Here is a 16,342-nt window from a genome sequence, read left to right as displayed (position 1 = left end):
CAAGGAGTTTCCCAGTGATGGAAAACTGTCTCATAATTGTCTTAGGGGAACACACACACCCTCTAATCTGCAAAAATGATACATTTGAGGATTCCATTATTAATTTGGTATGTCTGAATAAAAAGTGTTATTGGTATTACTCAATGTAAATTAAGGGAAATTGTGAGCAAAATGATTAATTATATCACTTTAGAAAATTATTTTAAAAAGGGTTAATGAACATCTGTGGCCCCATCTTGTAAAATCCTCAATTACCTAAAATGTGTCATTGATGTTACCATCCTTTGTGTTGCTACTCCTACTGCTGGCATGTTATCATAATGGTAACAAATATTTAACGTCATTAAGCTGCCATATTATTTGATTTAGAATGGGAAGATGTACCCAAATACATTTAAATTAAATCTAGAAACATTAAGTAATTATTTTCCAAAATGCCATGTCCAAATGTCATCACATCTGAAGAATGACCCACACACATATCACTCCTGATTAATGAAACAAAAAAACACACCATTTTCTTTCTTTATTGCTTTCTGGTAAATACTGTACATTTTGCTTTATGTCTTGTGCACACATACCTTACCCAGAGCTCTCAACATATCAACAAGGCTATAGCTCGCTAGCGCTGTCCCCAAATAATTAAAAACCGTACAATCCCACTTTGCATCATATTTCTGTTTTTCCAAATGAAATGCCGCTCTACAGGGGGCTGGGTACTGCAATTCAATTAGGTTGAGAGCAGAAATTAATTCAAGCCACTTCACTTAACAGCAAAACTGGATCTGAACGGGAACACTCGTCAATTATGCATAGCTGAAAGGGATTCTCCTGGGTAAAGACACAACTGCATGTCCAGCTATTAAAACCCATTGGGCCGGTTTCCTAGACACAGATTAAGTCTAGTTCTGGACTAAAAAACATTTTCTAAGGAGGATTTCAGCAAAACTGCTCCATAATATAAAAGCATCAGTAGCTCATTTTGAGTGACAGTTAGAGGGGGTGATGATGGTGGGGGACAGTGACAGTTAGAGGGGGCGATGATGGTGGGGGACAGTGACAGTTAGAGGGGGTGATGATGGTGGGGACAGTGACAGAGGGGGTGATGATGGTGGGGACAGTGACAGTTAGAGGGGGTGATGATGGTGGGGACAGTGACAGTTAGAGGGGGTGATGATGGTGGGGACAGTGACAGAGGGGGTGATGATGGTGGAGCGATGGGGGACAGTATACACTGGATGCTCTTTATGTCTGTCTCGGGTGTGTGTTGGTAGGAGTCAATCAGGAAACACACACACAGGCCTATTTGTTCTTGCTCAGTGTTCTCTGTTTCTCGCCGTGCTCCACTATCTTCTCCTCCACGTACAGTCCTTTACGCCGGCGAACAGCGTTCATGTATTTCAGAGCCTGATTGGCGGAATCAGCCTTCTCTCCAAAGTGGAGGTACTCCTCTTCTGTGGTAGGAACCCAGGACGGATCACTGGAGATCACCTTGAGACAGACACACACAGAGACAGACAGAGACACAGAGAGAGAGCGATTTAGTTTATACATAAAGACAGATTTAGTTTGAAGTACATAAAGACAGATTTAGTTTGAAGTACATACAGACAGATTTAGTTTGAAGTACATACAGACAGATTTAGTTTGAAGTACATACAGACAGATTTAGTTTGAAGTACATACAGACAGATTTAGTTTGAAGTCCACCACTGAGCAGGATAATGCTTCATTAAATGGACTATAGATACAAAGATCAGGACCTGTATCCCCAAAACATCTCAGAGTCAGGTCAACCCTGTCCATATTATCTTATTCTTTATGACTGAAAAGGCTAAACAGATCCTAGATCAGCACTCCTACGCTGAGACACTTTGTGGATACGGGCCCTGACCCATAAACATTAACAGATGTAAAGCATGGAGCGGACACTGGAATCTACCCCACATGACAAAGAACCCGGTCTTGGCTAAGCTTTGCTCAGCAGTGGTGGCAGACAAGGAAGGGAACATGACTACTGTTATCCAACTCAGCTGCTCCCTGTCGCTCTCTCTACCTTCCCCTCTAGCTCCCTACCTGGCTCTCTCCACCCCCCTCCCCCTCTATCAGGCTCTGACAGTAGGGGAGGTTATAGAGATACATGTGTTCTTCCAAAGCAGTCAGTCACACAGACATCCAGATCAACACTGTGTCACTGTGTTCTAGAGGAGAGACTGTGTGTGTTTGTTGAGGAGGGCCTGGCTATGTGCAACCTGCTGAGGAGATGAGGCAATGCCTTCTGCTGCTTCACACACACACACACACACACACACACACACACACACACACACACACACACACACACACACACACACACACACACACACACACCATGCCACAATTACTGTACCAGTGTGTACGTGGGCCCCTGCACCTGGCCGTTAGGGGCCCCGAGTGACAGACTCTGGTTGCAGGCAACAGATGGTAGAGGAGGAACAACACCAGACAGATTACGAGGTTGCACACACACACACACGCACACACACACGCACACAGGGGAACCACGTGAGTAACATATATTTCAGCACAATTGGGTCCAGTAGGGCGAATGGGTGTGTGTTTCATTGTGTGTGTACGTGTGCAGGGTTAGAGTGGCGGGTTCTCAGCTCTAACTGTAACAGGGGGACTGTACCAACAGGGGGGCTGAAACACATAAACGCACTAGTACGCACGAGCGCACACAAGCAAAGACACACACAGGTCTTTGATTTAATCTGCTCTCTGCGGCCCCTGCTGTGTGCATCCCTTCGGTTACTTATCTTTACAGGGGCCTTTGTCTCACTGCTGTGTGTGTGTTTGTGAGTGAGTGAGTGAAAGAGAGAGAGAGAGAGAGAGCTTTTGTCTCTGCTCTCCATGAAGCGTGTCAGTGGGCCTCACCTACATTAGCCTGAATGAACACACATACACCCTTACAGCAGATGCTAGTCCCTGAACAACAACACAATGGAAGTAAAAATGTTATTGTCACAACCTCTTTCTCATGCTAATCTAATGTAAGTCCATAACTTTACACACATAGCTAACACAACAATACAACACTCACAGAATAGCTCTCTCTCTGTCACTAAACACTATTCATATGTTAAATAAATATGAAGTCCATAGCAAATCAATGATAAACTAAATGCTAACAGTAGCTTGCATCTAATTTAAATAGACTAGATGTATAGAATAGATTCAGATAGAAGCAAGGTGGAGTCTACTAAAACCCCATTGTCATTGTCTATGGAGTAACTATCTATGTTGTCATGACTGTCTATGGAGTAACTATCTATGTTGTCATGACTGTCTATGGAGTAACTATCCATGTCATGATTGTCTATGGAGTAACCATGTTGTCATGACTCTCTATGGAGTAACTATCTATGTTGTCATGACTCTCTATGGAGTAACCATCCATGTTGTCATGATTGTCTATGGAGTAACTATGTGGTCATGATTGTCTATGGAGTAACTATGTGGTCATGATTGTCTATGTAGTAACCATCCATGTTGTCATGACTGTCTATGGAGTAACTATGTTGTCATGATTGTCTATGGAGTAACCATCCATGTTGTCATGATTGTCTATGGAGTAACCATCAATGTTGCCATGATTGTCTATGGAGTAACTATGTGGTCATGATTGTCTATGGAGTAACTATGTGGTCATGATTGTCTTTGGAGTAACTATGTGGTCATGATTGTCTATGGAGTAACTATGTGGTCATGATTGTCTATGGAGTAACTATGTGGTCATGATTGTCTATGTAGTAACCATCCATGTTGTCATGACTGTCTATGGAGTAACTATGTGGTCATGATTGTCTATGGAGTAACCATCCATGTTGTCATGACTGTCTATGGAGTAACTATGTGGTCATGATTGTCTATGGAGTAACCATCAATGTGGTGATGACTGTCTATGGAATAACTATGTGGTCATGATTGTCTATGGAGTAACTATGTTGTCATGATTGTCTATGGAGTAACTATGTTGTCATGACTGTCTATGTAGTAACTATGTTGTCATGACTGTCTATGTAGTAACTATGTTGTCATGACTGTCTACGGAATAACTATGTGGTCATGATTGTCTACGGAGTAACTATGTGGTCATGATTGTCTATGGAGTAACTATGTTGTCATGACTGTCTATGGAGTAACCATCCATGTTGTCATGACTGTCTATGGACAAACTATCTATGTTGTCATGACTATCTATGGAGTAACCATCCATGTTGTCATGACTGTCTATGGAGTAACCATGTGGTCATGACTGTCTATGGAGTAACCATCCATGTTGTCATGATTGTCTATGGAGTAACCATCCATGTTGTCATGACTGTCTATGGACTAACTATCTATGTTGTCATGACTATCTATGGAGTAACCATCCATGTTGTCATGACTATCTATGGAGTAACCATCCATGTTGTCATGATTGTCTATGGAGTAACTATGTGATCATGATTGTCTATGGAGTAACTATGTGGTCATGATTGTCTATGGAGTAACTATGTGGTCATGATTGTCTATGGAGTAACTATGTGGTCATGATTGTCTATGGAGTAACTATGTGGTCATGACTGTCTATGGAGTAACTATGTGGTCATGACTGTCTATGGAGTAACTATCTATGTTGTCATGACTGTCTATGGAGTAACTATCTATGTTGTCATGACTATCTATGCAGTAACCATCCATGTTGTCATGATTGTCTATGGAGTATCTATGTTGTCATGACTGTCTATGGAGAAACTATCTATGTTGTCATGACTGTCTATGGAGTAACTATCTATGTTGTCATGACTGTCTATGGAGTAACTATCTATGTTGTCATGACTGTCTATGGAGTAACTATCTATGTTGTCATGACTATCTATGGAGTAACCATCCATGTTGTCATGACTGTCTATAGAGTAACTATCTATGTTGTCATGACTGTCTATGGAGTAACTATCTATGTTGTCATGACTGTCTATGGAGTAACTATCTATGTTGTCATGACTATCTATGGAGTAACTATCTATGTTGTCATGACTGTCTATGGAGTAACAATCTATCTAACTGCTGCAGATAATGACAGAGTAACGTAAATTAAACTGGACAGACCTGTTTTAATGAAGCTCACACACAAAGACTGACAACAATGTGCTGGTAAGGGGTGGGTGTGTGGAGCAACTGGGGAATCTAATACTGAGTGACATGCTGTGTGTTGTAATGAATTTGCATAGCGTGTGTGTCGCATCTAGTTTCAATGTTTATTCACCATGTGCCGAGAATACAACAGGTGTAAAACAATACAGTAACATTCTTACCTTGAGAGCTCTTTCCCAACAGCATTTATAATAAAAATAATAATATAGATAATAATGATAATAATATAGATAATAATAACAAATAAAAGCACTGTGTGTGTGTGTGGTGTCTCTTCTGCTTGGCAGTGTGACATCAGGTCAGACCGTAAAGCTGTTCACTAGGCTTATGTGTGTGTGTGTGTGTGTGTGTGTGTGTGTGTGTGTGTGTGTGTGTGTGTGTGTGAGAGAGAGAGAGAGAGACACACCGGGCTGCACACGCTCATTAACAACGGCCGGCGCTCTCGGCCAATTAGATTAGCTGACTTTGAACAATAACCACTTAAACCCCCAGACAGACTGGAGCGCACACACACACACACACACACACACACACACACACACACACACACACACCAAATAAGAAACACGTAATACACACACCCATCACATAGATACAGTGGGGTCTGAAATTATTGACCCCCTTGATAAAGATGAGCAAAAATGACTGTATTAATAATAATGACTGTATTAGGTTTGAGAGGTACCCAGATTTTCAAAATGTCATACTGTTCTTCTGCCATCCTGGGATTTACGTAATTACCGGCATAGCACACAAAGGGGCGCTAAAAACAAAAAGCCCATTGGAATGCTAACAAAATTAGCACATGTAATAGCGAAATCACATATACCTTGTTAGGTAAATGCTAACAAGCAAAAATGAACAAACTAATTGCAAAGACAAGCAAATCCAGCTCATAAATTTACACAAGTATAGCTAGTAGTTACCGATTGTCATTTTCTGTGAATGTGGACATTTACAAGCGTATGTGAACGAGATAAATTGTGCAAATGAACCAAATGTTATGATGCATGTTTTTCTGAAGGAAAAGCATAATGAGTACACGGAGCAGAGTGGAGAAGAATGGAGGATGGAAAAAACGCTAGTAGGAAGCACAGGGGGAAAAATGGCAGCCGTACAGAACTCCGATAACAGAGCTCTCAGACTTCTAAAACCCAGTAGAAAGCAGTTATAATATATCTGATGGCAAACATTTAGTAGTGAATGAATACAAGTGTAACTTCATCACCTCATGTCTGCCACACAACAGAGACTCTGATAGATATAGAAGGCTATGGACTCAGCAGCTCCGCTTTCTCTTGTTTCGCTCTTTACAACGAACACATGACTGGCTCAACTGTTCTAGGAACTGTAAAATAATGTAACAGGTGAAATGAAGAACGCAATCTGCTTTATCTCCTAACGTATTGCACAAGTTGACTGCAGGTATTGACTTAAAAGTAGCTACAAATATTCACATTTATTGAAGAACTCAAAATAACTATTTTTGAAGGTATTGAGAAAGCATCCTCTGGCTTGTTTTTGCAAAACAATTATTGTGAAATGATATTATTTTATACTAATACCAAAGGTCAAAGAAAGAGACCCTGTTTTCAAAACCTCACCTTGCGAGTACTACGGCACTGAGTCTATTTCTAACATGTTTGAGTTGGAGAACACATTGGGAGGGATCTTAGACCATTCCTCCATACAGAATCCTTCCAGATCATTGATATCCTTCATCTGCGCTTATGTACTGTCCTCTTCAATTCAAACCACAGGTTTTTAATGGGGTTAGAGTCCGGAGACTGATGGCCATTGCAAAACTTTGATTTTGGGGCCAATGAACCATTTGTTCATGGACTTTGATTTTCTTCTTGGGGTTATTGTCTTGCTGAAAGATCCACTTGCGGCCAAGTTTCAGCCTCCTGGCAGAGGCAACCAGATTTTGGGCTAAAATGTCCTGGTACTGGGTAAAGTTCATGATGCAGTTGACCTTAACAAGGGCCCCAGGACCAGTGCAAGAAGAATATCCCCATAACATCAAAGATCCACCACAATATTTTACAGTAGGTATGGGGTTCTGCTTATTCGTTCTCATTTCAACACCAAACACTGGTGTGCGTGGCCAAAGAGCTCACATATAACTGAAGACAGACACAGATATTTGAATACAAATGTAAATATGGGTGCTAAAAACATCCAGGCCAGTTCAGTTGCTTATTGAAAGGGCACCTCAGATTCAGGCCTCCCAAAACTACTTTTAGCAAGGCTGGTCGAAAGTAGTGCTCTATATAGGGAATAGGGTCCCCAGGTCAAAACTAGTGCTCTATATAGGGAATAGGGTTCCCAGGTCAAAACTAGTGCTCTATATAGGGAATAGGGTGCCAATTTGGATGTAGACATTGAAAAGACAGTTTGAGGTTTCAGTGTCTACAGTCCACAAGTTCAGAAAAGGTCTAATGAACTGACCTGCCTACAAACAGAGACACATTTTCAGACCCGATACCTGTTTTTTGGTTACAGGGTCTGTGAAAAAAACTTTACTTGGTTTTGAGGTGTTTTTGACCACTTACCCCTTTCAGATATAAACAATTAATTTTATATTTAACCTTGTCAGCTCGGGGATTTGATCTAGCAACCTTTCGGTTACTGGCCCAACGCTCTAACCACTACGTTACCTGCCGCCCCAAAACAAGAAGGTATACAGAAGGTGGTATGGTAAAGAAGTGGGGTTTTTGTCTGTATATAAAAGGGGTATAATAAGGATGAGCCAGAGATTGTCAGAGAAGTCATGTATTGATGTCAATGGGAGACTAGTTAGGATTCACCTCATACTGGAACTAATAGGGAACAGGGCTATGAGTTCTAGAGACAAGGGTGAAATAAACACTGATCCTAGTTCAGCATTGTGATTTCCTTTATTCCTTAATTTATGAAAAACCATTAAATTATTAAGAGCTAAAAATACAAGCACCTGTTTTCAGACTGATGAGTTGCAGCTCACAGCCCCCCATGGAGTGAGCCTGGCATGTCTGTGTGTGTGTGTGTGTGTGTGTATGTGTGTGTGTGTGTGTGTGAGAGAGAGAGTTGTATGCCTGCTGTGTGTGTGTCTGCACACGACAGGGTGTATGTGTGTGCGCGCCTCACCTCCCAGTGGCTGAAGACCAGTTGTGGACTAGCCAATCCACTGGTTCTCTTGCGTATCTCGTCAGCGAATCCGAAGCTCTCGGCCACAGGAAGGACGGCCTTGATGATGAACATCTCCGTCCCCTCCTTCATCTCCTCCTGTAACACTCGGCCCTCCCTCTTCCCCAGGACCCCGTACACACGACCTGGACACACACACGATAATTAGTAGAAGTGGCTTAACGTGTACTCTGGCCACGTATACAGTGTGGCCAGCTATATACAATCTAATCAAATGATTGACCACATCGATTCACACACACAATCTAATCCAACTATGTATACAATGTATTTATATGCATGGTCTAATCCAACTATTGATTAGATCTAAATAATGGACATGATGTAATGAAAGTATTGATGAAGTCTATTTCTACACTAAATGTTACGCAACCAACATCTTCTATAATATACATCATGGAATGAAAATATGGATCACATTCATCGATACTAATGAAAATAAGTGGGGGTATATAGAGCGGATAGCATTGGTATTCACAACAGGTTATTAGAAGAGCTTGACAAACGCCCCATTTAAAGGGATGCTAGCGTTGCAGAAGTGAGTAAAAAGTCATATTGTTTCTGAAATGGGCTCATAATAACACACTTAATTCTGGTGTTGATTTGGCTGGCTGTAAATGGATGTGACTGCTAAACGTGCTGTTTCGATATGGTTTATTATCTATTTATTGATTATCCGTAACAGAAGTTGGCCAAGGCTAATTTGAATCGTAATGATGACCAAAAGTAGTACACTATACAGGGAATAGGGTGCCATTTTGGACCAACCTTGGAAAACAAGAGTTGGTGATCACTTACACTACAAAGACAAATATTAGAATAGTTCTAGAGCATAGATAGTAATAATGAGGGTTGTCAAATCACATTTTATTGGTCACACACATGCAGATGTTATTGCGGGTGTAGCGAAATGCTTGTGTTTCTAGCTCCAACAGTGCACTAATATCTAACAATTCACAACAACCCCTACAATACACACAACCTAAAGTAAAATAATGGAGTTAAGAAATATATAAATATTAGGACGAGCAATGTCAGAGTGGCATTGACTAAATACAGAAGAATAGAATACATGTGAGATGAGTAAAGCAGTAAGTAAACATGATTAAAGTGACTAGTGTTCCATTACTAAAGTGGCCAGTGTATATAGGGCAGCAGCCTCTAAGGTGCAGGGTTGAGTAACCGGGTGGTAGCCGGCTAGTGATGGCTATTTAAATATCAACCAATACTGTACCATCATAAATCTTTTCTCTGTGTTTCAGTGGACGAGTTAAGGAATGTGTTCCCTACACCGGGGATGGGATAATATACCAGTCCAATGACTCCTATCACACTACAATGTGTTCCCTACACCGGGGATGGGATAATATACCAGTCCAATGGCTCCTATCACACTAGAATGTGTTCCCTACACCGGGGATGGGATAATATACCAGTCCAATGACTCCTATCACACTAGAATGTGTTCCCTACACCGGGGATGGGATAATATACCAGTCCAATGACTCCTATCACACTACAATGTGTTCCCTACACCGGGGATGGGATAATATACCAGTCCAATGGCTCCTATCACACTAGAATGTGTTCCCTACACCCCGGGGATGGGATAATATACCAGTCCAATGGCTCCTATCACACTAGAATGTGTTCCCTACACCGGGGATGGGATAATATACCAGTCCAATGGCTCCTATCACACTAGAATGTGTTCCCTACACCGGGGATGGGATAATATACCAGTCCAATGGCTCCTATCACACTAGAATGTGTTCCCTACACCGGGGATGGGATAATATACCAGTCCAATGGCTCCTATCACACTAGAATGTGTTCCCTACACCGGGGATGGGATAATATACCAGTCCAATGGCTCCTATCACACTAGAATGTGTTCCCTACACCGGGGATGGGATAATATACCAGTCCAATGGCTCCTATCACACTAGAATGTGTTCCCTACACCGGGGATGGGATAATATACCAGTCCAATGGCTCCTATCACACTAGAATGTGTTCCCTACACCGGGGATGGGATAATATACCAGTCCAATGACTCCTATCACACTAGAATGTGTTCCCTACACCGGGGATGGGATAATATACCAGTCCAATGACTCCTATCACACTACAATGTGTTCCCTACACCGGGGATGGGATAATATACCAGTCCAATGGCTCCTATCACACTAGAATGTGTTCCCTACACCCCGGGGATGGGATAATATACCAGTCCAATGGCTCCTATCACACTAGAATGTGTTCCCTACACCGGGGATGGGATAATATACCAGTCCAATGGCTCCTATCACACTAGAATGTGTTCCCTACACCGGGGATGGGATAATATACCAGTCCAATGGCTCCTATCACACTAGAATGTGTTCCCTACACCGGGGATGGGATAATATACCAGTCCAATGGCTCCTATCACACTAGAATGTGTTCCCTACACCGGGGATGGGATAATATACCAGTCCAATGGCTCCTATCACACTAGAATGTGTTCCCTACACCGGGGATGGGATAATATACCAGTCCAATGGCTCCTATCACACTAGAATGTGTTCCCTACACCGGGGATGGGATAATATACCAGTCCAATGGCTCCTATCACACTAGAATGTGTTCCCTACACCGGGGATGGGATAATATACCAGTCCAATGACTCCTATCACACTAGAATGTGTTCCCTACACCGGGGATGGGATAATATACCAGTCCAATGGCTCCTATCTCACTAGAATGTGTTCCCTACACCGGGGATGGGATAATATACCAGTCCAATGGCTCCTATCTCACTAGAATGTGTTCCCTACACCGGGGATGGGATAATATACCAGTCCAATGGCTCCTATCACACTAGAATGTGTTCCCTACACCGGGGATGGGATAATATACCAGTCCAATGGCTCCTATCTCACTAGAATGTGTTCCCTACACCGGGGATGGGATAATATACCAGTCCAATGACTCCTATCACACTAGAATGTGAGTTTTGTGCAGCAACTTCACCCTCCACCTGGTGTAACATTCTTGGTAGTTTAGTTGTCATGTTGTGGCTTGAATGTCCTGACAAGATGTATCACAGTCATTTGTATCTGAATAGAAGCTGTTATATTTCCCTCATCCTCCTCCTGTGTGGTTTAGAATGCAGTAATGCCTCCAGGAAAGATTGAAGCAGACTTGAAGGTGTGTGTGTTGTGTTTCAGCTATTTAACTAAGACCTCAGTGGTTAGTTTGTGTTTTGCCCAGCGTGTGTTCTATCGTGTGTGTGTGTGTCCATGTGTTATATTGTGTGTGTGTGTCCGTGTGTTCTGCCGTGTGCCTGTGTGTTCTGCCGTGTGCCTGTGTGTTCTGCCGTGTGCCTGTGTGTTCTGCCGTGTGCCTGTGTGTTCTGCCGTGTGCCTGTGTGTTCTGCCGTGTGCCTGTGTGTTCTGCCGTGTGCCTGTGTGTTCTGCCGTGTGCCTGTGTGTTCTGCCGTGTGCCTGTGTGTTCTGCCGTGTGCCTGTGTGTTCTGCCGTGCGCCTGTGTGTTCTGCCGTGTGCCTGTGTGTTCTGCCGTGTGCCTGTGTGTACTGCTAAGCCTCTTACCTAACACCTCTGCTGTAGCCATGATTTCACAGGTGTACATAGCAGCCATGAGTCTCTGAGGTTTGGCCTGGAACGCGTGCCGACAAGCCTCCTTCACAGCAGCTATGAGCTGGCCAGAGAATGGCCCGTAGCAGTCCACTAGCCCGGCCCCAACATCCGCCCTGCGTCTCCCCTGGCTCGCCCCAGCCACGGCACCCTCTGCCTGGGAAGGTGTCTCACCCGCTCCCCCTGCCTTGCCTGAGGCCTCTTGCTGACCTGCAGCCTCACCGGGGCTTTTGGAAACAGATGCATCAAGGGAGTTGGAGTCTTCTTCAGTCACAGAGTCCAGGTGGGTGCGCTGGGTGGGGAAGTTCATGTCCCATCTCTCCACAGAGAAGCAGACGCCCATGAGGGGCTCCTCGCACATGGGACCAGAGAGGGTGGCGAGCTGGAAACCGCTGACAACGCTGTTGTCAAAGTCTCGGATGGCGCTGGCCTCAGCTTTCTCCCCTCCCTCTTTCTCTCCTTTCTCTCGCTCAAGGCAGTGCCACACGGATGGTCTCTGGTACCCCTCAACGCTGTTAAGGAGGAAGTTTGGTCCATACCTAATAATAACAACATGGCCATATTAATTACCATGAAATACCTGCATAGCATATAAAATACCATGAAATACCTGCATAGCACACAATTTCATCTCATATGAAATATCATCCCAACCCATATGAAACACCCTGAAATACCTGCATACCCTCTCATCCCAACCCATATGAAACACCCTGAAATACCTGCATACCCTCTCATCCCAACCCATATGAAACACCCTGAAATACCTGCATACCCTCTCATCCCAACCCATATGAAACACCCTGAAATACCTGCATACCCTCTCATCCCAACCTATATGAAACACCCTGAAATACCTGCATACCCTCTCATCCCAACCTATATGAAACACCCTGAAATACCTGCATACCCTCTCATCCCAACCTATATGAAACACCCTGACATACCTGCATACCCTCTCATCACAACCCATATGAAACACCCTGAAATACCTGCGTGGTCCAAAGGCCCATATCCGGTCCACAGCGTTCCTCCACTTCCTCCCCTGCAGCAGGACCTCCAGCCTGCTCTTCAGCCTCATCAGGGTATCCAGGGTCCAGGTACTCATGTCCAGGGTCCTCCCCTCCCTCTGGGCCTGACCTGCCTGCTCCAGGGTCCGGATCAAGTCAGCACTACCCTCCAGTAGAAGAGTCACCTCTACACAACACAGGACACTTTTTGATCAGGATCAGAGCCCAGATTTATAAAACTTTCTTAAGAAGAATTTTTTTCTTAACTGCCATTTTTTCCCTTAACTATAAACATAAGAAGAAAGTTAAGCAAAGTTGCTATTCCTCAAAAAAGGCTATTGGAAATGTTCTTGCTCTGTTTCTTATGTTTCTCCTTAAGGTTAAGGGCTTCCTATAGTCTGACAACAAAAAACATCCACACACACCCTCACCAACTCAACTCTCTCTCACCTTCGGGTAGTGGTATGGCCCGTACCCCCACGGTGGCCTGTCTGTTGGGGGTGGTGAGGGTCACCAGGCCGCTGGGGTCCAGGTGCAGGGTGTCTGACTCTTTCACCTGGTGGAGCACAGCCACCTACACACACACACACACACACACACACACACACACACACACACACACACACACACACACACACACACACACACACACACACACACACACACACACACACACACACAGGAGAGTAGGGTTAGCTACTGCACATAGATTGCTGCTGCATCTTCAATTGTAGCACACTACTAATATATGGGGTGTCGTTTGAGATGTCAACAGATCAGTTATAAGATAGACACACACACACCCTCAACGTACACACACACCTTCTGTTGTTTCCCCAGGTCTTCATTGACCATGTCCACTTTGGGTGGTCTGATCACGGTCTCTCTGAATGGGATGATAGGCTTGGAGGCACTGATCTCAATCTTGGCAAACCTGGACGATGAGAAGAACACAGAGACTCAGATGTAGGGTTCCCAAAACTCTAGTAAATTTCCACAAATTCCCGGGTTTTCCAGAAATCCCACTAGGAAGATTCCTGGAATCAGGGGGAAATAAGCAGAAATTCTGGAATCCTCCATGCAGGATTTCTGGAAAAGCTGGAAAGATGTGTAGCGAGGAGATGGAAATACTCACATGCAGCAACACAAATGAAGTTGGCGTCCCTGAGTAAGAGCAAGTAGGACAACCCATGCATTGTAAATGTGCTGTATTACTGGGTACGAGAGCCAGAACAAACTAAACAGAATACTATACATAAAGGCACATTGGTATCTTAAGAGAGTGCTGAAAACTTTCACGTCTGCGGTTTTATTTTCCAAAACAATAACACCTGTCAGATATTATTAGGCTCTCCCGTCCATGCTGAGCCAAGCACAGCATATTCAAATCATCTGTCATAGCTCACCTTGTGCGCACACACACAAGTCTGCTTCTTCAATCTTTCTAAACCACACAGGAGGAGAATGAGGGAAATATAGCAGCTTCTACTCAGATACAAATGACTGTGATACATCTTGTCAGCTGTTAGAGCATTGGGCCAGTAACAGAAAGGTTGCTGGTTCGAATCCCCAAGCCGACAAGGTGAAAATAATCTGTTGATGTGCCCTTGAGCAAGGTACTTAACCCTAATTTCTCCTGTAACTCGCTCTAGATAACGTCTGCTAAATGATTTAAAAAAATCTAGATTAAAAAAAACGACCAAGAATGTTACATTACGTGGAGGGTGAACTTGCGCCTAAACGCTGATCTTTGGTCATTTTCACCACTAATGGTTAAGGTTAGGATTGGGGGAGGGGAGGGGAAGCTGATCCTAGATCTGTACCTGGGGAAACTTCACTTCTTCCATTTTCTGCCTAATGAACACAACCCTGCGCTGGTGAGGCCAAGCTTCAGGTCTGGTTCTCCCATAAAATGACATCATTAGGTTATCACTGCTGAAACACTCAGAGGGATACAGAGACGGTCACTTTAGGAAAAGAAAACAAGTGTGCTTCCCAAATGGCACCCTATTCCTGTAGTGCACTACTTTAGACCAGGGCCCATAAAGCTCTGGTCAAAAGAAGTGCATTACATCGGGGAAATGGTTCCATTTGGGACAGGTACACTGTCTGTCACTACCTGTGGAGAAAGAAGAGTTGATGTATCTCTCCGACAGCCAAGACCAACAGCCAAGTAGTGTCAAAGTTTATTGACACAAACAGGCAATCCCTTGTCTGATCCTGGGCCACTGGGTCCATCCTAAACTGTGTGTGTGTCAGTGTTTGGGCTGAGAGACGTCACGACGTCCGTCCACACAACCAGAACCAGCTCATCTCATTACCCAGCGTTCCGTCCACACAACCAGAACCAGCTCATCTCATTACCCAGCGTTCCGTCCACACAACCAGAACCAGCTCATCTCATTACCCAGCGTTCCGTCCACACAACCAGAACCAGCTCATCTCATTGCCCAGCGTTCCGTCCACACAACCAGAACCAGCTCATCTCATTACCCAGCGTTCCGTCCACACAACCAGAACCAGCTCATCTCATTGCCCAGCGTTCCGTCCACACAACCAGAACCAGCTCATCTCATTACCCAGCGTTCCGTCCACACAACCAGAACCAGCTCATCTCATTGCCCAGCGTTCCGTCCACACAACCAGAACCAGCTCATCTCATTACCCAGCGTTCCGTCCACACAACCAGAACCAGCTCATCTCATTACCCAGCGTTCCGTCCACACAACCAGAACCAGCTCATCTCATTACCCAGCGTGTGACGTTATAAACACACACACACACACACGCGCACTCTCTCTTTCTCACACACACACTGAACGGGCACATATAATCCAGTTAGAGTCAGTCCATACAAAAACAGGGCAAAAAACAAGTAATCCTCTCCCCCTTCCGCTCTCTCCATTCCTCCCTCTTTCTCTCCCTCTCTCTCCTTCCTCTCTCACTGATGTTTACTAGAAGCATCTCAGAAGCGCTGGAGCGTTCCCTGAATCCAATGTAGACAGCAGACTGTGTGGTTGTTTGAAGATGGGGGTTATTCTGGGTGCTGTGGGTGTTCGTTGCTTCTTTAAATCTCACTAAAACTTGGAATGCATCCCAAATGGCACCCCACTACCTATATAGTGCACTCCTTTAGACCAGAGCTCTAAATGTATGTAGTTCTGTATCATGTTTTGTGTGGACCCCAGGAAGAGTAGCTGCTGCTTTTAAAATACCAAATGGGTCCTGGTCAAAAGTAGTGCACTATGAAGGGAACAGGATGCCATTTGGATTAGAATGTGTTCTTCCAACAGAGCAGACGCACTCTGAACGATGCTTCCAGAATTA

General features: G+C 44.0%; 1 protein-coding gene across 5 annotated transcripts in view; it reads right to left on the bottom strand.

Moving 5' to 3' along the window:
* Positions 1-511: 511 nt before the first annotated feature.
* LOC115203420 (elongation factor-like GTPase 1) overlaps positions 512-16,342 on the bottom strand; it is a 104,805-nt gene continuing 88,974 nt past the window's right edge. For all 5 annotated transcript variants that reach the window (XM_029768105.1, XM_029768106.1, XM_029768108.1 and 2 more), the window contains 6 exons: positions 13,838-13,949; positions 13,466-13,589; positions 12,998-13,202; positions 11,961-12,544; positions 8,308-8,492; positions 512-1,491 (listed from right to left, as the gene is read on the bottom strand). In XM_029768105.1, the coding sequence (XP_029623965.1) occupies positions 1,303-1,491; positions 8,308-8,492; positions 11,961-12,544; positions 12,998-13,202; positions 13,466-13,589; positions 13,838-13,949 (1,399 nt within the window). In that variant the 3' untranslated portion in view covers positions 512-1,302. The remainder of the gene's footprint in view (positions 1,492-8,307; positions 8,493-11,960; positions 12,545-12,997; positions 13,203-13,465; positions 13,590-13,837; positions 13,950-16,342) is intronic.

This window comes from Salmo trutta, chromosome 12 (genome assembly GCF_901001165.1).
Source record: "Salmo trutta chromosome 12, fSalTru1.1, whole genome shotgun sequence".
Lineage (NCBI taxonomy): Eukaryota > Metazoa > Chordata > Actinopteri > Salmoniformes > Salmonidae > Salmo > Salmo trutta.
The sequence above is the reverse complement of the archived record's forward strand: the minus strand, read 5'-3'. Positions and strand labels throughout refer to the sequence as shown.